General features: G+C 41.9%; 1 protein-coding gene across 1 annotated transcript in view; it reads right to left on the bottom strand.

The window, feature by feature from the left end:
* TAFA1 (TAFA chemokine like family member 1) overlaps positions 1–25,549 on the bottom strand; it is a 511,110-nt gene that overhangs the window by 97,671 nt on the left and 387,890 nt on the right. The window contains exon 2 of the mRNA XM_008146267.3: positions 14,631–14,771. Coding sequence (XP_008144489.1) covers positions 14,631–14,771 — 141 coding nt within the window. The remainder of the gene's footprint in view (positions 1–14,630; positions 14,772–25,549) is intronic.

The following is a 25,549-nucleotide window of genomic DNA, read 5'->3' as shown; positions in this document are numbered from 1 at the left end:
ATGCCTGCTATTGGGGTGCTGGGATGTGATGAAGATGCTACTATTTTACACAGTGTCCTTTTTATTTCAATGTGGGAGACTTCTCTTTGGCATTCTCTCTCTCCTCACCAGTTGCCAGAATTAAGCTGAGAACCTTCTAAATCTTGTAACCAACCTTGTTTCCCTCTGTATTGTCTACTACAAGGCTTAAAGTCAACCTGTGGCCCACTGCTGGCATATTCACAGCCTCCATGTGTTCGCATCCCTCCAGCCTCTTCTTCTGTCTCCTCCCCTATTTTCCCTGTACTCACTCCTTTCAGATCTATACTAGTGGCCTGGTGCACGGATTCATGCACATTGAAAGGAAGTTAATTAGAAGGTGGCCGGTGGGGCGGGACTGGGTGAGACAGGCTGGACAGGCCTTGGAGCCAACCTCCCCTGGTCCCTCCCCAGGCAGCTGCACCTGGGGCACAGCTCAGCAGTAAACCAGATTCAGGGTGGACAGTGCCCCAGTAACAACATAACCCATGGCTGAAGGTGGAATTGCACGGCCCTGCGAGGAATCAGGCTCCCTCCTCTCTGGTTCCAGGGTGCACCACTCAAGAACCACCGCTGCCAAGTCACAACAGCTCAGCAGCCCCAGCATTGAGCGTCTGCCCCCTTGGTGATCAGTGCACATCATACCTACTGGCCAGTTGGACAGTCAGATGGTCACTTAGCCTTTCATATATATATAGATAACATTTCATCTTTCCTTGCTGGGAGGGTTGCATCCTTGTAAGTTACCTTTAATCTCTTCTGGAATATTTATAAGGGGAAAATGAAAAGAACAAAAACAATTTTCAGCACTATTTAGAGTTTCCTGATGAAGTGGTCTTGGCTCTCCCTGTGAATGAGCCATTGGGTCAAGTCGCAAAGACAAGCATCGGTCTCTCTGAGTCCCAGCATTTAGTAACACCCAGTGCTTTGCTGTTCATTGTCGAAGCTCTATGATTATTTAATTTCAACTTTTCAAAGAGAGGCCTATTTGTTCCAATCTTTGTGTTAAATTCAAATCAGAACCCGAATTTGGAATGTACTCTGAGCAATTCTGTAATTTATTCTATATTGTACACTAAACACCTGCTTGCCTCACATTTGGAGACTACGCTATTAGATCATCAATTAATGAAAACTTGGCTCAAATTTTAACATTAGCCTGGAAGGCAAGAAAGCAATTTGGCCCCAACTTGTCTTTCTAAATGTTTTTCCCCATTATTCCCCGAAGCACCAGCCAAACTAATTGGTGCCCTTGAAACATGCATTATGGTTTTTATCTCTATGCTTGTTTCTCTTGTGAACTGCATCTGGGTTAAGAACAATAGCTTACATTTACGGAGCACTGGTCTGCCAGGTATTGTAAATCCCTTTATTGCACTGATCCTATCAGCTAGATATTTATTATTTTTTCTCATTTTACAGATGAGGAAACTGAGGGCAGATAAAAGCTGAATTTCTTTTGTGTCTATATTACATGTTATCCTTATCTTGCTGTGTGGGATGTATCCATGTAAGCCAGCATTTATAAAATGTTTATAAATGGAAAATTAAAAGACCAAAAATAATTCCATTTCCAAAAAGAGCTGTAATTCCAACCCACCCTGCTTATGCTCCCCAAATAAAATAAAATCATAAATAAATAAAAATTGAAGAAAAAAAGAGATAATGCTAATAAAAAAGAAAAGTACTTTTGTTGAAATGTATCCATTTTATAGTAGGATGGCCATTCATAGAATATGGTCTGCAATATTACCAAAATAAAGTACCCATTATTTAAAAAAAATTATTATAAACCTGAACAAAATTTGTCTAAAGTTTATTCTTATACATAAAGAGTCAAGTAGTTATAAAATAAAGCAGCCCCTAACTATTATTCCATCTCCCCTCTCCAGAAAAAAATCTCTTGGCTTCTTCTAGCTTATTCTTGTGGAATTCACTTCCATATCTCTAAATAATATACTTCTTGATTTTTTTCCAATTTTAGGCATGCTATTAACTTCCTGCTATGGGATTTATTTCTGTCCCCACTATCACCCTATCCCCACTATGTGTGAGCCATCGCTCAGTACAAGTATAAGTAACTTTCATGAGATTAGTATTCAGTGTAAAAACTATTTAGAGTTGAACTATGTTGTAATAAACTGATTACATTTCCTTTTCTGCCAAAAAAAAAAAAGATGAGATGTCCAATAATAACCTGAAGGAAGAGCCTGGTGTTTGGAAGTATGGATTAGGTTAGATAGGAGCTGTTTGGGTCTCTGAAGCCATGAGAATAAATGAATGAAGTCACCTCCAGAGAGTGTCTATAGTAAGAAGAGAAATGGCAGCCCTTATGTGAAGGCTGAGAGAAGACCAAAGTCAGAGGTAAGCCAGTTTGTACCTGATCTTGAAGGAAATGTACCCTTCTTGTTCCATTATAAAATTCATCATCCATATGAGATCTTTCAATCTTAGAGATGCTGTGTGCACACCAAAGAGGCACTTGAAAAATGAGTGTTTTCTCTTACTTGGACTGGCATTAGAAGATGATGTTTGTTTTTAATATCTTCACTTTTGAATAGAAAACAAGCACATCTCACTGAGAGCGTGAGATGTTCAGGCGACAGCAACCATGTGGATAACAGTGTGTGCGGAAGGTAGTGCTATGAAAAAGGCAACCTAATTTGCTTTGCATTGGCATTGTCTGAAGTGTTAGCATACTGCTTTAAAATCTGCTTTCAGACTCCACATAGGGAGAGTTTCTTCTCAGTAGAGGGCTCTCAATGCTGTCTCATCACACGTACAATCCAAGTTGACTTACCATCCAATTTCCCACAGCAGATCCCAGCACTGCTGCCTTTTCTAAGTATTTTACTGAAATATCTCACTTTTAAAAACTATACTAGGAACTGGAGATACACAGCTCAGTCACAACACTACCGCTTGGCCCCTGACTCTTAAGCCTCCTCTTGAATATGATCTTACTGTTCTTTGGATGTCAGCCACAATGGCTTTCTCCCAAAGTCTCTATCAAAACCCAAGACTTTCCCCGAGGCTGTTCTCTTTCCTGGAGTCTTCACCAGCTACCTTGAGTCACACCTCACATCTCAGACCTTGGTCACTTCTTCACAGAAGTCTCAGCTTTCCAGCCTCCTTCAGATTCTGTTATTACATCCTTTCCAAAGCCCGAGTTCTTTTCCTTTTGAAGTACAGTTTCTACGTGTACATCTTTATGTTTGATTAGATTAAAGTCTGTCTGTCCTGCTGAGCTGTAGGCTCCACAGGTGCCAGGGGCTATCTCTGCTCTTCGTTATGTGATCAAGTGCTTGGCACAACTTCCGGCACACAATCCATGTCCTGAAGATAATAGTTGAATAAATGAACATTTTTTTTAAAGGTGAGTCTCTTTAGCAGAGAAGATCACAAGTCAACAAACTATTATAGTACTTTGTGATCAGTTACGATAAATGTTGTTCAGGAGGATGTTGCTCTGCAGAGGAGAGCATCTATTAGCTTTAGGCATGGTGGGTTGAGGGAGGACCTCTGGAGTTGGAGATGCAAGTTGGGAAATAAAGTCAGAGTTAATTGAGGACACATTTTAATTAGATAAGAGTCCAAATTATGGCAGTATTGAAATTCAGAAATGGTGAGAGGTCGATGGGTTTGAGATATATGGGACGTGGGTGATGATGGTATGTATGCTGAAGGGGGTGCTTAAGTAAGAGTCTAGCATACCTGAACAGCACTGTCCTTCTGCAAGGAAGGGAATACAGAAAGTGAACAGGTACTCTGCACCTTTCCTAGCCAGGCTTCTGATGCTGTCTCCTACCTGTCTTGTCTAGAAGTTCTTCTTTGGGGCCCCAGAACTACTGCTACTGTGTCCTGGATGAAATAACGTAACCTCTCTAAGGCATCAGATTCCTTCTCTATAAAACGGAGTATTAATAGTACCTATCTGTAAGGCTGCTGATGTGAGAAATGACCTGGAGTAATAATACAAGCAATACACAGGGTCAGCACACAGTAAGGGCTCAATAATTATAACCCAATACAACTAGTAGTTTTAAACTAGTACTTTAACTATAGTTGAGAAGACCATTGCCAGCTGACCTGGACAGACTTCATCTCCCTAGTTTCTAGAGAGAAAGAGAAAGAGAACAAGGCAGTTAACTAAGGAGAGCCCAAGAGGAAAGGTGACATTATCAGCGAGACAGAGCCATGGTGAACACACATGCCTGACCCAGTTGCAGCTGCCTAGAGGCCTGCTATGAGCCACATCTGCTCTTGGATTTTGAGGCCCTAATACATTCTCACATTAACACTCTTTTTATTTGAGCCACGACCAAAAAGGCTTAGATTCCTCGCATCCTGAGAATGTTGATGAGAGCAGCATTAGCATAAAGCAAAATTATTTTATAGTAAGAAGGAGAGCATGAATGACAACTTCTAAGTTGGCACATGTAGGCAATTCTACATTTGAAGGAAAATGACCTACCTTTAAGGGAGTGGCTGGTTAACCCCCAATCATTTTACCACCCTAATATTAGTTGACATTGAAATTAAGTTCATTGAATCTTACCATTAATTTTTTAAAATAATGCAATAATGAAAATGTCAAATAACACTAGGGATTATAAGTGAAATAGTTACATTGGGGAAAGTGAGAATGTTCCACCAATGTCCTAGTTCCATTGGAGATCTTAATTCCATCTAGCCTTGTGTAATTGGCACATGAAATTTCCTTTCGATGTCCATCCCACCCAATAGGAGCCCAGGTCTCTCCTCTGGCTTCCTGGGTTTTGTAAATGTCCTGGGGTCACCTATTCAGGATGAAATGTGAAGGGGGCTTAGGACACTGGTGGTTATGATTCCTGTTGGACAATCAGTGCGCCATTTGCTATATGCTATTCACGGGTGGTCTAATTGGAAGACAACCAAAACGATATGAAGAGGGAGTGCTGAGCTATCACACATAGTGCTCTCTTGGCTGGCAGCTGGAGAGGTGGTCTACCAGGGGTGACACGTCTCTCTGATGGTGGTGGCAGAGAGCCTTTGCTCCAGTGGGCCACACTTCTCCTACTCCTGTGGTCCCTGCTCCCTCACTCACACATCCGTAATAGTCTGAGGGTAGGAAAAAAGTAATTCTTCAATTTATGTCTAAGTATTTAAATGGGTTTGAACTTAATCACCAAATATTTGGGTCTCTGTTCTTTGGTTAGTGGGTAACTAATGTTTCATTGTTTTGGCTTGGGGTAGACCCTCAAAAAACTCAAGGAGCTGGAAAGGATGGAGGAATACACCATTAATTTTCAAAATAGTATCCATCCTCATGAGTGTCTACACAGCCTTAGCTGAAATGACCGGCATCTTCCACATAGAAATATACTGATATTCTCAGCAGCTTCCAGTGCTATTGCAGGAGGACAGGGCTATAAATTTACCTAGAACTGTGAAATAACAACAAGCCTCACTTGTTATTCGTATGGAAAGAACATAAGTAACACAGGGTCTGAAATCTTGCCTTGTCTAGGCTGGAGCCCAGCTAGAGGGCTGGGAACTGACTCCTTAGATTTAGAACAACATTTCCCACCCTTTCTAAATAGAAAAAAAAAATGAATGAAGTGCTCTCATATCAGACAAGAGCCGGCCTTTGAATGGAAACCAATTGTTATGAATGTCAAGTTCCTTGGATGGAAACCAATGACTTAGGGGATACTTTAGGGAAGTTTTCTTGTTGATGAATTTGGAATTATTGTAACCAAGTACATTGCAGCTATATACATGACAGGTTTTGTGTGTGGCATGCCATGACACCATGATATCTCTCTGTCTCTCTCTCTTCACACACACACACACACACACACACACGACAAACACATCATGACAAATATTTGTACAGAGAATTTTATACCTCCCAAGTGACCAGAAAGATGGGCTTATGATGGAACATACTGTATTTAGGCCTAAGTATATACACTAAATATACTTTTATATATAGTTTCCTCACTGAAGTGACATCAAAATCTTTATATTTCTTATATAATATCAAGATTAATTAATCTGATCCTGCTAAGGAAATTCAGGGTATTATACATCCAATAACTGTTGCTAAATAAAGTTACTACCAATAGATATAATGCATGTAATTTGTATTATGTTCCCCAAACATCCAGTCTCATTACAAAATTTGGTATTTCTCTTCTCTCCTTTTAGTGAATCAAATAAAGAAAAGTAGCTGAGTTTGCATGTATATAGATACTTTCTGTAATATGCACAGAAATATGGGAACAGTTGTTCCTTCTGATAGTTGAGATATGAGAGTATTGATGGGGGAAGGAAAAAGAGGGGGCTACTGATATTTTTATATTTTCTTTGCTATTTTTGTATACATGCTTTTATTTCTACTTATACCCAATTATGTGTATTATGTTTATACTATACAGAATTTTTTTCCAAAAAAAGTTAATTTGCTTATTAACTTGAGAATAATAGGGGGGACTGTGAGTCAGAAGCTATCCATCCTGCTGTCTTCAGGAATCAGGCAGGTAGCATGCATGTGCCGGAGCCAGGTATGGTCATAGGAGTGGTGAGCCTGTGGGAACGGAGAGGCACACAATGTAAAATTTCCATCACTCTGCTGCCCTATGGCACAGGCCTGAGGGTGGTGTCTGCCAGTGGGCTGTGAGCTGGCAATGGCTGCGCTACCCTATAAAGGAATGACATCCACTCTCAGAGGTAGGGGACCAGCTGAAGATGGAATTCGCACTCTTTTTATGATGCGAAGGAACAGGTACAGAGACTGACGTTTAGTATGACAAGCTGTGTCCGTTCTTGCATGTCCTTCATCTCATTCCTCTTACTAAAGCAGGCTTCCTAATTCCTCTTACCCGGGCAGTGTTAAGTGTCAGGTAGGAAGCAAAAGAAAATTCATATGTAATTCAGAAATTATGCCTGAAAAATGCCACTGTCTTCTAATAAAAATGACTGGATCTCCTTTCAGAAATGCCTCCTGATAAAGCCAACTGAGCTTGGCATTCATAACAAGCTAGAACCTTCCTTGATAGAACAAAGCAAGTGTCAAATGAAGACCGTAGGAAGGGAGCAAGGAGCACTGTTGTGGCCCATCCCAGACCCACCTACATGATTCATTCCCTGGTATTTCATTGTGAGGGATGGCAAGTAACAAATGGCAGAACCAAAGCAGGCCCTCTTCCCTTCCCCGAAAATGTGTCAAACCTGCGACTAAAAATAAGGGCTTAAGCTTCTCATGTTGTGTTTGCTCAGGAAGGTCTCTAGATGGTTCCAAACTACAGCCGAGTCTGCCATGTCACTGTGACATGAGCCTGCATGCAGTGTCTGGTCAGCCAGCCTGAGGGAAAAGCACTGAGCTCTTGGCACATCGTTAGCAGCCAGCCTGGGAGACGTACAAAAACACTTCGAGAGACGAAAACAGAATGTCCTCTATCTGGTCGGTACCAGCTTGGCCCAGAGTCTTATGCACAGGACACTGGGTCTGCAGGATGCATTACAGAAAAAGGCTCTATCATCAAATATGTGTACTTGATATATTGGTGGATCACTTAGTAAAATATCTGATTATCTAACCACCATGCTGTACCCCTGAAACTAATACAACCTAATATTTAATGTAAACTGTAATTGAAAAAAAAATTAAAAAGAAAACAACGTTTGAAAAATACTGTGTTCAAACTCCTCAAGCTTCTTATCTGTGGAACATCTCAAGTCCTTATTTGCGATCATGGTTTGGAAGCTAAGAAGGGGTTATTTCATGCCATATTCGTCATACACATTCCACAGTCTTTTACAGAGAACTGGGGCTGAATTTCAAGTTTCCTCCGATTCCCAGGCCTTTTCTCCACCACATCTGTCTTTAAGGAATATGATGGTATGTGGTCAAGAAATTTTTGTCATGGTATTTCCATGGGAAGGAATGATCTCCAGAAGCATTTTTTTTTTTTTTTTGCAGAGATTTTGGTTCTTAAATTGTATATAATGTACTTGAAAAAAGTTGCAGTCTCCTCTACTAAATAAAAATTCATTATAAGCTGTGAGCCTGAGTACAAACAGTTGTTTGGAAGGATGAATGAAGCAGTTTTATGGATAGATGCTTTAATATGTCTTCTCAGTGTCTAGTCTCTTACTTCTCCCTTTTGTTATCCTTCTTTCTGATCTTTCCTTCCCATGTCCCTGTCTGTCTTCTTCCTTGTGTGTCTGTTTGTCTTCCTGGGTTTAGCCTTGTGCATCTTTATTTCTGTCTCTCTTGCTCTGATCCTGGAGGCTAAGTATCAAGAGCAAGGAGAACAGTGTCTTGACGTATTGTGGGTTTGTTTATTCGTAGAAATAGGTAGGATGGCTTTCTCATTATGTCAACTGTACACTAATAGTTAAAATCAGAAATCTGGGGTTTCCACAACTGAAAATTAGAAAGTACTGTGCTGTAAGTTGACCTCTTCTTATGGTTGCCTTAGGCTGGTTACCCAGTATAAAAAGACAAGAACACCAAGGAAAGTTTGCTAGCCATCAGAGTCATTAAAATGGTCATAATTTACACTGAATGGGAAAGAAAGGCCTATAAACTTATCATGGGGATTTCTCTTAATTAGGTTGATACTAAAATCCACCATTGAACAAAAAGACCTCCTTTACTAACCAGTAGTTATAATCATTTTTTCATATATTTCTCTAAGTTAGAAATAGACATAAAAACTGAAATCATATTTACTAAAGTGCTTCTAATGACTTTATGTAGGGTAATCAATCAACCATCCTCAAGGCACAGAAAGGGAAGAGGCAGGTACTGCCCAAAGTAAAGCATGGTAGTTCCGGAAGTGTCCACGTGGTTAGACTTTCTTCCTCTTTTCAGAGCCCCTGGGATAGAACCTGTGGATGTTAGATCCCGGTCTGGCTGTGATTGATAGTCGGAGACCCTGGAGTCAGGGAGCCCAGGCGACCTCCTGGCTCTGCCACTGCGGCTGCATGGTTTTGAGCAAGCCTCCAAATCTCTGTGCCTCGCTTCTTGATGGGTAAAATGGAATAATGGAAGGATATACCACATGGGCTTGGAGTTAGAATTAAGTAAATGTACAGACTTTAAGGACTTGGAAAAGTGGTAAGCCTTCAAGAAAATGTTAGCCATTATTTTTATTATTGTTATCATTATTGTTATTAATTATATTCCATTATTTTTAAAACTTTGAGATAGATATTCTATGCCATTACAGATCAATTAGAATAATAAAGCATATTTTTAAAAGCCTCCTGGAAATTTATGTTTGTTTGTTTTCCGTATCTGCTTGGAAAAGGTCTTCCCTAAAGTAAATAATTATGTTTTGAAACACAATCTCTTGTTTGTGAGCTTTTATTTTATTTTAAGTTTAGTCCTTGGAAAGTACAACTGACCTGGGAACAACGTGGGTTTGAACGGTGTGTGTTCACTTATATGTGAACCTTTCATATCCATCAGTTTCACATCTGTGGATTCAACCAACCACAGATCGAAGAGTAGTTTTGCATTTCCAACCATGGTTTCCAACCATGAATCTAAAATACAGCTTTTGGTTCTTGGTTGGTTGAATCCACAGTAGTGAAGGGCACACTGTAGAGTCAAAAGTTATACTCAGATTTTCAGCTACTTAGGGCTGGGGTGGGGAAGTGGTGGTGGCACCCCTAACCCCAGCATTGTTCAAGGGTCACCTGTAATTGGAGATTAATAGAAGGCTGTACATTATAGTTTGAGTTGGTCTCAACCAAAGATATTGAGTAAGGTGTGTCCCACCTCCATTTTGGGTTACAGAATAATTAAAACACAACAAGGTGTGAATTCTGTATAATAAAGAGGTAATATACAAATTGACCATCACTCCAACACACAAGATGGCCACCCCCATGTGGACACAAGATGGCTGCCACAAGATGGCCAGCAAGGGAGGGCAGTTGTGGGAGATCAGGCCAGCAGGGGAGGACAGTTGGGAGGGACCAGGCCTGCAAGGGAGGGCAGTTGGGGGCAATCAGACCTACAGGGGAGGGCAGTTAGGGATGACCGGGCCTGCAGGGGAGGACAGGTGGGGGGAATCAAGGCCTGCAGGGGAGGGCAGTTAGGGGTGACCAGGCTGGCAGGGGAGGGCAGTTGGGGATGACCAGGCTGGCAGGGGAGGGCAGTTAGGGGTGACTAGGCTGCAGGGGAGGGCAGTTGGGGGCCACCAGGCCTGCAGGGGAAGGCAGTTAGGGGTGACCAGGCTGGCAGAGGAGGGCAGTTAGGGGCAATCGGGCCAGCAGAGGAGCAGTTAGGCGTCGATCAGGCTGGCAGGGGAGTGGTTAGGGGGTAATCAGGCTGGCAGGCAGAAGCAGTTAGGGGCAATCAGGCACACAGGCAGGTGAGCAGTTGGGAGCCAGCAGTCCTGGATTGTCAGAGGGATGTCCGACTGCCTGTTTAGGCCCGATCCCGGTAAACGGGCAGTTGGACATCCCTTGAGGGGTCCCAGATTGGAGAGGGCGCAGGCTCGGCTGAGAGACACCACCCCCCAGTGTACGAATTTTGTGCACTGGGCCTCTAGTTATACTATAAAGACATATTCTTTCAGTATTGTACTAGACCCAAGTCCAAGGTATATTGCTTTTTATAATATTTACCATGAGTACCCCCAAATTTATCTTGTTGAGTATGCTTTTTGCTATTTTCAGTCACTAGCCAATAGAATATCATTTTAAAACTAAAATTCACTACTTAAAAATTTCTCCAAATATCATAAATCACACTTTTAAATAAGTTGCTAAGATTGTACTGCAGAATTTATGTCCCATTTAAAATAATCTGGTTTCAGGTTTAGAATCTTAATCCAATATATGCCTATTTTAAAATCTTTGCTGTTCCTCTGCTTTTGAAAATACTGTAGAAATTGCCACTGACGTACGATTTCAGAGGAAAGCGAGTAACAGCAATCAGAACCCTTGCCATGGGAAAGGCACCAGGTGTGACAGATTATGTTCCGGACAAATGTGCTTCACGGACCAATAGCTGCTGTCAAGGGCAGCGGCTGGGTCTATGCTTCCTGGGCTGAGGAAGGGAAGCGCACAAAGCCCTGTCTATGCACCAAAGTGGGACATAGATAAACGGTGGTGATCCTCCCTGAATCTATGTGGCCACTAACAATCATGTCTGAAGAGTGTGTATTAAGTTTCATCATATAGTAGATGAAACAAGCTGTTGATAAAACAGTACTACAATATTTTAGTTTAATAAAATACATAGTATATGAGTTTCTCTTTAATAAGGGGTTAAGCCTGGAAAGAGGTGTACATGTTACCTTATAAAGCAATGATAATCTTTGAGCAACAGTGTTATGGGTGATTTTAATGTACAGATGCATTTTTTTTTTTTTTTTTTTTTTAGTTTTCAAGATTCCTAAAATGAACATGCATGTATTCCTGAATATGGCATTCACTATATCCAGGGTAAATGGTTAGAAGCAATTCCAAGAAAATATGATGACTAAAATGCCACTGTGTTGAATTAACATAAAAACAGGACTTCGTGAAGCAATGCCTCCTCCTAAGCATGACCAGCATGCATTTGTGAAATGGGAAACAGAGACCGCCACTTAGCGAGCACTGGATGGAACCGGCCATCATGCAGAACACTGTGTACACATGACTCCCTTAATTGCGTGAAGTAGGAACAGTTATTATCCCCATTTACAGACCAGGAAGCAGGTTAGAAAAGAAATGTAACTTGCCCACGGTCATGGCTGTTTACTTTCACAGTTCATGATCTTAATTACTGTACTAGAAATATTAATTTACATACACACTTCAGCTTTAACCTGCATGTAGAGATCTAGGCCGTTAAGTCCATTTTGATCACAGCAACACACAGACTTGCCATACATGCCAGTGGATTCCAGGAAACGAGCCAGCTGGAGACTGGAACACTTTATTCTTTGACTTTCACTTGGAAGATAGAGACTAATAGCCCTCGTGCCCGAACCTACCGTCCTAAGGGTTCAGAGTTTCCCAAGTCAAACAGACCTGCTGTGAGAGACAATGTTACCATGACATGGCTTAGCTTCCACAGAATGAGGGCCAGCGGCCATTCCCTCTGCCAGCAGACACAGGCATCCCTCTTGGAGCCTGGCATCCAAACCCTGAAGGCAGTTATAGCTCTCGGTCATTAGAGATAAAAATGAACTGAAACAAAATGGGATTTATCGTTAACAGTCTCAGGGCTTTCTTTGGCAAGAACAGGAAAAAACCATCATGGTTTTATGTTTATTGGCTTCTAGGACCAAGAGTTTCCTGTGGTGAGAGGGTGAGACAGCTTTTCTGGTCTAGCCGTCTGCCTTCCCTGCACTGGAGGTGCCTCATCGTGTTGACTGGGAGCTAGAAATAACCGTAGTGCAGGTTCCTCAACCACAGCTCCACTGACATCTGGGGCTAATGGTCTGTGTGGGGGCTGTCCTCTGCAGTGTAGGATGTTCAGCAGCATCGATGTCCTCTACCCACCAGATGCCAGTAGCACCCCCTTAGTTACAACAAATGTCTGGACTGAAATGTCTCCAGACATTGACAAATAAACCCTGAGGATCACCCTGATGGAGAACTCTAGTTCACAGTGTGTTTCCTCTCCTCACTTTTTTACATCCTTAAAAAATAAATAAAAGCTTGACCTTCCCATAGAAGAGAATGGACAACTGCATGCCACATAAGTTTGTTCATTTGGCTGATTGGGCAAAGGTTGGCATGTGACCCACGCTGGGCCAATCATATTTAGTGTTTTTAGAGAAAGCATTTAAGACATAAACTGAGTCAAATATATTTGGGTTATACCATGATGCTGAGGGAGGTCCGAGTAGGCACAATGGAATAAGAGCCTCACACTGTCCTTGAGTTATGGGGAGGCAAAAGTTAAAATCCTTGAAGAGGGAACCGGTCCACACAAAGGAGAATGAAGGAAGCGGGTCAGAAACAAAGCAAACCAGATGGAGAGTTTTTGAATTCTTCAGGCAGCTGAGGTTTGGCTGAATTTCCTGTGACTGGGTCCCCCCGAATTTATCTATTTTCTTAAAAAATAACTTCATCTTTACTTGGCCCAGTTTGAGAGAGTTTCTCTTACTAACTACATCATGATTCATAATGAAAATACGTAACATGAGCCCATCTGGAAGGTGTTTGTTACCATCTCTCTCTGGCGGTAGAAGAATGAGCCTTGAGCCAGAAAAGTCAAGTTCCAATTCCTGCTGTGTGACCCTGAGCATGTGACTCACTGCTTTAATCCCGATTTTCCGACTGAAGTTTGGAGATCAACTCACACGTGGCTCCAAATTATAAAAGCTGAAGCTATGGTCCCTTTGAACCTTGGACTCACGGTTTGATAGACCATATAAAATTGCTTTAAAGATGGTGCTCAAGACCTAGTATTTTTAGGTCAGTTACTCAGAGATCAAGAGTTAGTTAAGCCCAGCTGGTGTGGCTCAGTGGTTGAGCGTTGACCTATGAACCAGGAGGTCATGGTTCCATTTCCAGTCCGCACACATGCCCAGGTTGTGGGCTCCATCCCCAGTGGGGGTTGTGCAGGAGGCAGGCGATCCATGATTCTATCTCATCATTGATGTTTCTATCTCTCTCCCCCTCTCCCTTCCCCTTTGAAATCAATAAAAAATATTAAAAAGAAAAAGAGTTAGTTGAGCTACGACTTATCAGCCATGAGACGCTGAAAATTACTTAACCCTTCTAAGCCTCAATTTCTTCATGAATTGCATGAAGGCAAGTGTACCTGGCCAAGGGGTCTCTGTCTCCTGGTCTCCAAGCCCTGGCCCATTTCCACACTGAATGCAAGGGCTGATGTGCATAACCCATAGGTTATCATGGGAAATTTTGAGCTTAGATTGTGGCCAGAAAGGTCATTTCAGCTTCTGTATTGTTCTCTTGGATCACGCACTCTGGGGGAGGCCAGATGCCATGTTGTCAGACGCCAACCTTCTACAGAGAGGTCCCCTGGCAAGGAGATGGGGCCACCTGCCCGCAGCCAGGCGAGTGAGCTGTGTTAGAGCCATCTTCCAGTACCAGGCGGCCGTGACTGCAACTCCAGGAGAAACCGTGAGCCAGAACCAGCCAGTGAAGGTGAATTCTTGACCCACAGAAACTGAGATAATGTCTGCTGTTTAAAGCTGCTAAATTTGGGGGTAATTTGTTGCAGAGCAAATAAACTACTGCATGAGAAGTGTTTAGGACAGTGCTTGGCACACTTCTATCATGAATGTATGTGAAGCACCCAGCTCATAGTAAATGCTCATTAAATATGTGTTAAATGAATGTTAGGTATTGTTTTCTTCAGTACCATTATCACCCTCACCATTGTATGCAACCTCAATCCAAAATCACTTCCCAAATGAGCTGGACTCTCAAATGTCTTCTCTAAAGTTGTTAAAATAAAGCTATTTAAAAATGTGATAGCCCAAGAAACAAGAATTCAAAATCTATTCTGAGGGCTGGCATTTACTCTGGAAGCGCCTTGTTCACTATCCTGAACAACACTGAGGTGAAACAGAAATATATGTTATGCCCAGTGAGCCCACCCGAGGTGAGCACCGGGGAGAGAGGTGACACCAGCGACTCACCGTCGACACAGGAGGGCCGGTTTCTGGTGGTCCCGGCCACTTTCCCAGGTAGACAGGAGCACTTGACCGTCTGCGACCGCTCCTCGATGCGGTTCTTATTGCAGCATCTGTGCGCAGCGATCACTTCACACGTCCCTCCTTCTGGCGAGAGAGAAAGAAGAGGGGATCTGATGAGAGGATTCAAGCGGCCAGGTATGCCCATGGGGATCCCTGAGGAAGGCTGGGGAAATGATGTAAGGGAGAGAGATGATAGAAATAGCCACCCTGAGATCCAATTCCTAGGAGATTCTTTCCACCTGCTCCATGTGACATGTACAGGTACATGTAGACACAATTATGTACAAGGTCTGTGTGATCTTGGCGAGGACAACAGCATTGCAGCAGTACACTTCAAATGCAACAAAGGCACCATGCAGGGCCCTGGGGAGGGCGACTGGGCTGACGCGCTGAAAGGCCAGCGCAGGGAACGCCTGGGGCTGCCCCAGAGGAAGGGGGCCTGACTTGAGTGCATGACACGATGGAGCTCACTCCTGTGTTACTCTGATGTGCGATTCTCTGCGCTCCCGTTAATGGCCAGCACCTGCTCCTCCAGGGATTCGCGCCTGCAGAGGTGGGAGAACTGCCCAGCATTTGTCTCTCCCTCCCACTGCCTGCCCTCTCTCAAGGGGGCTCAACAGAAATCTAACTGGGAGTCATTTCCCAAACCCAGGTCCATTCCAGAAATTATGGGAATAATCGCTGGGGAATATAGGTCTATGCTGTGAATGGCACTTCAGACCACAGACCGAAGCATTAGCTTCACCGGTTGCTGCAGGTCAGCCAGGCATTCATCAGCGTTTCTTGGCACCTAATCACGTCTGTCCCTCTCCTCTGGCTTCTGCAAGGCTGCGCTGCCGTGACTGTGGGGTTTGGTGAGCCTTCAGGTGGGCCTGTCCAGCCTGCAGGGCAGCCAGTTCCCAGGGGACATAAAAGTCACTCCAAGTGACCCAGAACCAGAAATTATCTTCCCCAACATCAAGCTTTGCATTTAGAGAAACTGTTTTTCTTTTGACAAGAATCGGCCATAACATTTACGATTCTTGGCATTTAGGATTCAGTTGGCAGAAATGCATCACGCATTTGCTAAGCAACCATTATATACAAGTTACTGTGTTTTAAACTGTATAGGAGCACTTAAAAAGAAATAAAAAAAAGAAAAAAAATCATTGATAAAGGAGGAGGCAGGAAGAAAGGAGCGAGGACTGAAGCAGCTCCACCTGTCCTAAAATGTACAGTGTAATCAGTGCTGCTCAGTGCAGTGTGGGGGCTGAGGTGGTCTGACTATTTGTCCTACCCACTAATGATATTCGACAAAATCTGGAGACATTTTTAATCATCATGACTGTGAAAGATGGATGACACTTTCCATCGGTTGCCTCCTGTACATTCCCCAACCAGGAATCGAACCCACAACCTGGATATGTGCCCTGACTGGAAATCAAACCGTGACCCATCAGTGGATGTTCCAACCAACTGAGCCACACCAGCAGGGGCACATCACTATTTCATTTAATATGTTGCTCAAAATATTCCAACTTTGGCCATTGTGAGCTCTTTCAGGTGATTTCTGTGTATTCCTTTTTCCCCTTTTCTTGAGCACTTCCTTACTTTCTGGTCCTACGAGACCCTCCAGATTTACCTCATTTATGTCCAATCCTGGTCCTAGAATCAGCCATTTCTCTAAGGAGACTGTCATTTAATAATATTAAATACATTATTTATATTATTAAATTATTAACCAGGGGCCTGATGCACAAAATTTGTGCAAGGGGCTCGGCCCTAGCAGCCCCGGCTTCATCCTGAAGGTCGCCCGGAAGGATGTCCGGAAGGTCGTTCGGCTGCCTGGTCTAATTAGCATATTATGCTTTTATTATTATAGATATTTAATAATATATTATCTTATTAATATATAATAGTATTAATATTAAATAACATTATTAATTTAATATTATTAAAATAATTTATAATTTTTCAATTAAAGTTGACATTTATTATTATACTAGAGGTCTGATGCATGAAATTAGTGCCTTGGCTTCGTCCAGAAGGTCATCCTGAAGGACATCCAGAAGGTCATTCAGCTGTCCAGTCTAACATATTACCCTTTTAGTATTATGATTAATTTCAGGTGTATAACTCAGTGATTAGACATTTATATAATTTACAAAGTGACTCTCCCAATAGGTCTTGCACTCACCTGACACCATACATAGTTATCATAGTTATTAAGATACTACTGATTATATTCCCTACACTGTGATTTACATCCCCATGACTATTCTGTAACTGCCAATTTTTACTTTTTAATCCCTTCACCTTTTTCACCCAGCCCCCCTAACCCTTTCCCATTTGGCAACCATCTGTTCATTCATTCTATCTATGTGTTTGTTTCTGTTTTTTGTTTTTTTATTTTGTTTTATAGATTCCACATTAAGTGAAATCATATGGTAGCTGTCTTGCTCTATCTGACTTATCTCATTTAGCATAATACCCACTAGGTCCATTTATGTTGTCACATAGTGAGATTTCATTCTTTTTTATTACTGAGTAAAATTCCATTGTCTCTATGTACCACATCTTCTTATCCAATCCTTTTTCAATTGGAACATTTCATACATTTATATTTAAGGTAATATATAGTTATATAGAGATATGCCTAATCCATTTACATTTAAAGTAATATATAGGTATGTAGTTACTGCCATTTTATTAATTGTTTTCTGATTGTTTTTATAGATCATCCCTATTACTTACTAGAGGCCTGCTGCAAGAAATCTGTGCAAGAGTAGGCCTTCCTTTCCCCAGCTGCCAGCACCAGCTTCCCTCTGGCACCCGGGATCCAGGCTTCCCTTGCAGCCCTGGCTTCGTCCAGAAGGACGGAAGGATGTCCGGAAGGACATCTTCTCTAATTAGCATATTACACTTTTATTATTATAGATTCTCTGCTTTTGCATGTTGATGACTTTTTATAGTGTTGTATTTGGATTCCTTTCTCATTATTTTTTGTATATCTCTTGTAGATTTTTGGTTTTTGGTTTCCATGTACTTCATGTATACCAAGCTACATCTATAATAGTCTATTTTAAGTTGATCATCACTCTAAAATTGCTACCACTTTAACTCACCCCTTCCATGTTTATGTCATTATTTTTTACTTCTTTTGTGTGTATTTGTGTGAATTCTTTAATTTACTGTTAAAATTATATGTGATCTTCTTACATTTGCCATTTAAAAACAATGTTTTTATTGATTTCAGAGAGAGGAAGGGAGGGATGGAAACATCAATGATGAGAAACATCATTGATTGGCTCCTCCTGCATACCCTCTACTGGAGATCGAGCCTGTAACCCTGGCATGCGTCCTGACTGGGAATCGAACCATGATCTCCAGGTTCATGGGTTGATGCTTAACCACTGAGCCACACTGGCTGGTCCCTACATTTTCCTTTTAAGCTTTGTAATAGATTTAGTATTGGTTGATCCACTGCTTTTGTCAGTGAGAATTATTTTTTTTTGCGATATTTTCTTATTTATAGTTTAATTTTTTTTCTTCTTAAAAATGTCCCTTTAAAAATATTGGTTTGATAGTGATGAACTCATTCAGCTTTTTCTTGTCTGTGTAGCTCTTTATATGTTCTTTGATTCTAAATGATAGTTTTTCTGGATAGAGTTATCTTGGTTGTAGATCCTTGCTTTTCATGACTGAATATTTTGTGCCAATCCCTTCTGTTCTGCAAAGTTTCTGTTGAGAAATCAGGTGATAGCCTAATGGAAGCTCCCTTGTAGGTCACTGCTTTTCTCTTGCTACTTTTATGATTTTCTCTTTGTCTTTAATCCTTGGTATTTTAATTATGATTTGTCTTGGTGTGGGTCTCTCTGTGTTCATTTTGTTTCGGACTCTGTGATTTCTTGAATTGTGTGTCTATTCTTTAACTGGCTAGTGGAATTTTTTGGTCATTATTTCTTCACATAGGTTTTTCAATTCCTTTCTTTCTCTCTCTCTCTCTCTCTCTCTCTCTCTCTCTCTCTCTCTCTCTCTCTCCTCCTTCTGGGATCCCTATGATATGAATGTTGTTACACTTAGAGTTGTCCCAGAAGTCCCTTAAGCTATCCTTATTTAAATATATTTTCTGCTACCTTGTCTACCAAATTGCTGATTTGATTGTCTATTTACTCTAATCTGCTGTTGGTTCCATATGATATATTTTTAATTTTAGTTATTGCATTCTTCATTTCTGACAAGTCCTTTTTTATGCTTTCCATCTCCCTTTTTATGCTTGCTATCTCTTTGTTGAAGTTCTCACTGAGATCACCTATCCTTCCTCTAAGTTCATGGACACTCCTTATTAGCTGTATTTTGAACTCCACCTCTGGTAGATTGCTTGTCTCCAGTTTGTTTAGTTTCTTTTCTGGAGTTTTGTCCTGCTCTTTCATTTAGGGCACGTTTCTTTGTCTTATTTTGGCTTTCTCCCTGTCTTTGAGTCTATGTCTTAGGTAGATCTGCTATGAGTCCCAGTATTAGCAGAGGAGCCTCACGTAGTAGGTGTCCTGTGGGACCAGTGATTCGGTCTCTCTAGTCACCTGAGTGAAGTGCTCCAGGAGTGTATCATGTGTGTCAGACTTGATTGTTGCTGGCATATCAGTGGGTGGGATTGACCCTTAGGTTGACTGTCTGTGAGAATGGGCCATCACTATAGCAGACAAACTTTTGTGTGGGCGCTTACCCCATGGAGTGGGATTCACTTTAGCAGGCTCTGGTGTCAAGTCTGCCTTTGGGTGTGATGTTTGTGACATTAATTGGGTGGTCTTCTTGTGTGGTCTGAAGCTTGCCACCAAGTATATTGATTCTGGGGCATTGGGGTAGGGACTCTGGTTAAGGCCAAGTTTAGCCACTGCCTGTGTCCAGTCCAGGGCCACCTGGCAGGAGCTACAAAGTGATCGGCACTTGCTAGATGCCTATGCTGGGCTTGGAAGTGCCTGGGAATGGTTATGCTGTGAACTGAGACCACCTGACACACTAGTACAGGGCTCAGGGTCGCTTAGCAAGAGGTATGGAGCCTGCTGAGGCCAGCTGCTGCTTGTTTGGGTTCTGGGATCTTTGAGAAATTTAGGAAAGTCCACAGTGTGGGCTCAGGCTATTTGCTTGTTTGGATTAACTCTTAAAGAGAATCTGTGGATTGTGTGGGGCAGGTATTCAGAGAATTACCAGGGTGGGGCAGAACAGTGTTAATCAGGTTAATGCAGACTCAGATTTGGTGACAGCCTGCACCTGCAGGTTGTGTGGGGTGAGGGCTCAACAGAGAAACAATGGTACCTGCCTGAACCTTGGTCCTAGAGAAAACAGCCCTGCCAAGCCTTCCCTTGAAACCAGACAATTTAGTTCTTCCCTGTATGTTCCTGATGCTTTGTGGATGCTTTCCCTTCACTGGAGCTTAGGGCCAGTGTCTGTGAGCTAGTGAGTTTGTGTGCAGGCCCGTTAAGAGGATGCCTGGGTCTATAGCAGTCCTCTGCCTCATCTGGAAGGAATCCCTGGTTTTCATCTTACTGTTGTGGGGACTCCTCTTCTTGGCATTGGTGCTCTGAGCTGAGGAGCCCAGTGTATGACTACTGGGATCTTCCCAGCTGAGATATCCCTCCAGATTCTTAACTGCCACATGTGGGTGAGGGACCAGCTGGTTTCATGTCTTTACTCCCAGGCCTCATGTTGCTTCTTCTTTATATGCTTACTTATAGAACTTCTGTTCAGCTAGTGTTTAAGTGGTTGTTCTATAATCTACACTAATGAAAGAGAAAGATGCAAATTGACTGTACCTTCGCAATGCCCACCAGTCAATCAGGAGTGAGCATGCAAATTAACCCAACAAAGATGGCAGGTTAATTTGCATATGAAGGTGCCAGACAGCCAGGGGCAGGGCAATGACATAGGCATTCTGCACCGCCCCAGCAGCTCTGGGCCTCTGGGCAACATGGGGAGGCAGAAAGGCAGCTCCAGGCCCAGCAAAGGCAGAAAGGCAGCTCTGGGCCAGAAGGAAGGCAGTGCTGGCAGTCAGGGGAAGGAAGGCCCATTCTTGCATGAATCTTCGTGCATCAGGCCTCTAGTTTAGTTATAATTTGGATGTGGTCATTGGAGGAGGTGAACCCAGTGTTTATGAAGTATGCCATCTTGACCAGAAGTCCTAGTCAGGGTATTTAAAAAACACACACATTAGAATAGATGGAACTGAAATAGCATTTAATTTGAGCAGGCTTCCATCTCCAGAGAGATACCTTATTCTATGTTGCAATGCAGCACAAATGGGTATTTTAAAGCCAGTAATTGATGTGATCTGAATATTGCTCTAGTGTGACCAACTAGGCAACTGTTTTCAGTAGTGGTTAGACAAGTGCAAGGTGCCAGAGGAAACAAAAGGCCAATCCATGCAAGATTCTGAGCAGGAAGTAAGGAGGCTTGAACTGGATGGTTGAAAGAGAATCTCAGTCTCACCACATGCCCATCATTGGGATTAGAGTTAATGGAACAACAGTGTTAATCACACATTACACTCTTTAACACAGACACCTACAATTAGGTCACTTTAGCTTGTTATTGTCAGCTGCAAGTTCCCTCAGTCAAGTCAGTAATAGCTGGTTCTCTACTTCATGAAAATACCACTAATTTAGAAGTAACCATTTGACTTCAATACAAGACTAAGCAATGTTTATGACTGAAAACAGCACAAAGCTTATGAAAGGTCCAGCTCATATCTTGAATCTTATTTGATTTACAGTCAGTCCAGCAGACCCAGTGATAGACATGCAAGACTGTCTGAGTTACTGCACTGAGTTAAATAATATGAACAACAAGGTGGCCACGGAAGCCCACAGTCAGTCCCTCCCAGCACAGTTGTGAATGAAGAAAAGGGGCAGCTCTGTGTCATCGCAGTGCCCACTGCCATGTAGGGAGCTCAGAAGAGGGTGCTGGGCACTGCGCTTGGCACTTGACCGACATTATTTATAAACCTCACAACAATTGTACAGCTATTGTCCCACTTTACAGCTAAAAACCTGATGCTCAAAGGGATTGAAAAACCTGCTCAGTATCACACACATGTGACTCTGGTGTGTTTGACTCTAAAACTCATACTTTTTTTGCATCTTATCACAACTAATCAGTCTTTGTTGATGAAACATTCCAAAAGGAAGTCTGACACTTTGCTTAGAATGGTGATCAAGGTTAACTAACCAACCTGCCCTCCCCAACCCCCCAATCAAGTTTTGACCTCATTTGCTACCACCCTTCTCTCTGCTCCAGGGACATGGGTTTGTTTGAAGGCTATGGCCTAAACATGATGGGCACGATCCCTTTTGAGGGTTGCTCTAAACCCATGAGGTGTTGCTCTGAATAGTAGGCATTTTGGTCTTGACAAGTTGAACCCTGCACCTCTTGGGGCACCCTTCTCACAGATCTCTGGCTCATTCTCTCACTTCTACATATTTGCCCAAATACCTTAGTATCAAAGGCACATTGATCACCCTATTAAAATCATAATTCTCCTAGCCAGCATGTTGTACTATGCCTCATCTGCCCTCCAGGGTACCCGTAACTCTCAAATATAGTGTATAATTTATTTATTAATTATACTTATTGTCTGTGTGTTTTTCCCCTGGAATATAATCTTCTTAAGGATACTGCTGTTTTCTTTATTAAACATTGTCTGGCATATTATTAATAGGGTTTAAAAAGTGCTTTTAATACATATTTCATTTAATCTTCAAAATAGTTCCAAGACAGAAATGGGACTCTTGTTATCCCCATTTTCTAGTGAAGATGCAGGCTAAGAACAGCCAAATGGCATGGCCATATAAGTAATGATGACAATAATAATATTATAGGAACTAACCATTCATTGAATATTTACTATGTGTCTGACATCATGGTAGGCACGTTATAAATCAATGCATTTTTTGATCACATAAGCCCAACGAGGTTATGATTACCCTCATTTTATAGAGGAGGCAACTGAGGTCAAGAATAGCTTAATCATTTGCCCACATTTTACCTTGTGAGTAGCTGGCCACATCCAGACCAAAACCCAGATCCTCTGACCACATACACGGTGCTCTTTCCCAGTCCCACCCTGGCACTCATGCTGCCATTTCTCTGAAAGGGAAGGAGAGCTCAGTGACTGGGAACTGACAAGTACTCCATTTTCATTAAAACCTTGTATATAAAATCAATGACGCCAGACCACATTTTCCTCAGGCTCATGAATGATGGATCTGCCCACTGGAAGCTAGAGAGGTATTGCTCTAAATAACAAGCTCATGTGGTCATGCCAAGTTGAACCATGGCTTCAATTATACCTACTGCGCAGGTATGCCAATGTGGAGTCCAGACCAGTTCTCAGAAGTCCATGGGACCCTCACATTTAGAAAGTCTGATTAGAGCCATCATACTCAAATCTCCTGATCCCCAAGGTTTACATTTGTGACTGACATAGCCATAGCTGATCAGAGAAATTTAACCTTTCAGTCTATTCTGATGGTGAAATCCAGTGCTACTGATTTGTGTTGACAAAATAAAAATACCGGATTTCAATAGGACAAGGCTCACATCTTTGGTCTTTGATCAGAAGTTTTCAAGTTATGCTTGTGGGGCTCTACAGATTATCTGAGGGGGTTCAGTTACATCCACGGGAGGAAAGAACAAAGCAGCTCTAGTTATTTTATTATTGACCTTCAGTATAATAGTCTATTCTTCTGTGATTGCTCTGCTAAGGAAAGTGAAAACAACTGTACGCAGCTGATGTCAGCCCCCTAACACACTGACAAGTATTTGTTGGATAGATGGATGAATCAATGGATGGATGGATAATTGAACAAGATGAAAAATAAATTATAAATATGTTCTGGATCTCTGCATATTCAAACAGTATGGAACTATTTCTTGAGAAGGTTGAATGTCTTTGGTATAGCAGTGTAGAATTACTTTGTAAAATACATTCCCCCTCCAAATTCTATCTGAGTTTTACTTCTTGGCTATATCAACAGCCCATATTTACTTTGTCTACCTAAGACATAGTGAGAAGCTAATCAAATTCTGTAAAAAGAAATAAAATTCTGGACTTCTATTATAATCACAGGGATATAATTTCTCAAAGACACTTTGGAACAGACTTTTTAATTTTTTAAATATATTTTTACTAGAGGCCTGGTGCATGAAATTCGTGCATGAGTAGGGTCCCTAGTCCTGGCCGGCGATCAGGGTCGATCTGGGCCTTCCAGCTGCTGGCTAGGGCCTTCCTTCGTTCTGCACCACACCCTGGTGGTCAGCACACATCATAGTGATTGATCAGTGTCCTGGTTGAACTCCCACGGGGACAATTTGCATATTAGGTTTTATATATATATATATAGATGGATTTCAGAGAAGAAGAGAGAAGGGGAGAGAGAATGAACATCATTGATGAAAGAGAATCATTGATCGGTTGCCTCCTGCATGCCCCCTCCTGGGGATTGAGCCCACAACTCAGGCATGTGCCTTTGACAAGAATTAAATCCAGGACCCTCAGTCCACAGATTGATGCTCTATCCACTGAGCCAAACCAGCTAGGGCTGGAGCAGACTTTTAAGTCTTACTTACCCACTGTCCTCATTTGCTGGCTGTTTGAAAAGGGGGACTAGAAACCAAAGCATTCTGTAGATTTGTCCCCAATAAAAGCAAAGTAAAGTTAGGTTTGTCATAGCTATTTCTGAGAACTAGAAAAATGTCCCTTAAACATATTTTATCAGCATTTTAAAAATTACCTAGGTAACTGTTCTTTGGAACCTAATTGTAAAGATCATTGTAAAATCATAAAATTATTTGTCATGTAGAATCCTTTCAGACTTTTCTTTGGCACCAATGTCAGTCTATTCCCAAATTTTATTTCAATCTAGAAATAAAATTATTTCAAGATGATCTGTGACCATCAAAGCAAAAATCATTTAAGTGCTCAGGAAATTGAGCTTCCTGTTTTTGCTTATGGATTATCAGTAAAATGGCTTCCTTTCTGGATTTTACCCAGCATCCATAGATCCAGCAAACAAGACAGTGAGGTAACCTACAAGCTAATGGCAGAGAATGTGTGCAAAGAATAAGCCAGTATGGAGGTTGTCCATACTATTCAGAGTTTTCAGATTATTGTTTCTGTTCTCACCTTCCTTTGTCTATAGAAAACACATCTCAGATAAAATATAAGAAATTAGTTTTATACCCTAAAACTAGCCTTATAAGGGGTCCCATTGTTCTTTCATATTAGAAGGTAAGTATAGTAATTATCTGGCCAATGCAGGCTAATCTGAAAAAATTAGATGTGTTAGATGGACATCAGTTTCCAAGTTCACCCTCCACCACACATTTTAAGAATGATTGTCTTGCTTCTCCTTTGTCCATGTTCCCCCAGGCAGTGATGGGAAGGTTCCCTGCAGGGATGCTCTGCTAGGCATCTGTCCACGTCCCCTTCTTTCTTTCTCTTTGGTTTGTCAGAGCTCTGAGTACATTATGAAAACCTATTTTTAACAGGAAAGAAAGTTTCTAATATCCAAAAAGGGGGAAAAAGACAGCATTTCAAGATTATTCCTGGCAGCATCAACTCTCTCAGAGCTGGAAAAGTTAAGAAAAATGCCAACCCCAATATGCTTCTAGCACTGATACCTCCTTCCCAGCTCAATGTATCATTGTCTTGCCCTCTTCAAGTGAGGAAACATAAAGAAGATGAATTAATAAGGATACTATTTTCTTTAAAAAGAGTCAACACTGATGAAAATTATATATCACAAGAGCCCTGGTTCACCGGTTTGTGCACCAGTGGGGTCCCTCAGCCTGGCCTGCAGGGATAAGGCCAAAACCAGCTCTCTGACATC

The sequence above is a fragment of the Eptesicus fuscus genome, chromosome 18 (assembly GCF_027574615.1).
Source record: "Eptesicus fuscus isolate TK198812 chromosome 18, DD_ASM_mEF_20220401, whole genome shotgun sequence".
NCBI classification, from domain to species: Eukaryota; Metazoa; Chordata; class Mammalia; order Chiroptera; family Vespertilionidae; genus Eptesicus; species Eptesicus fuscus.
Note: the sequence above shows the minus strand (reverse complement) of the source record. Positions and strands in the feature narration are given on the sequence as shown.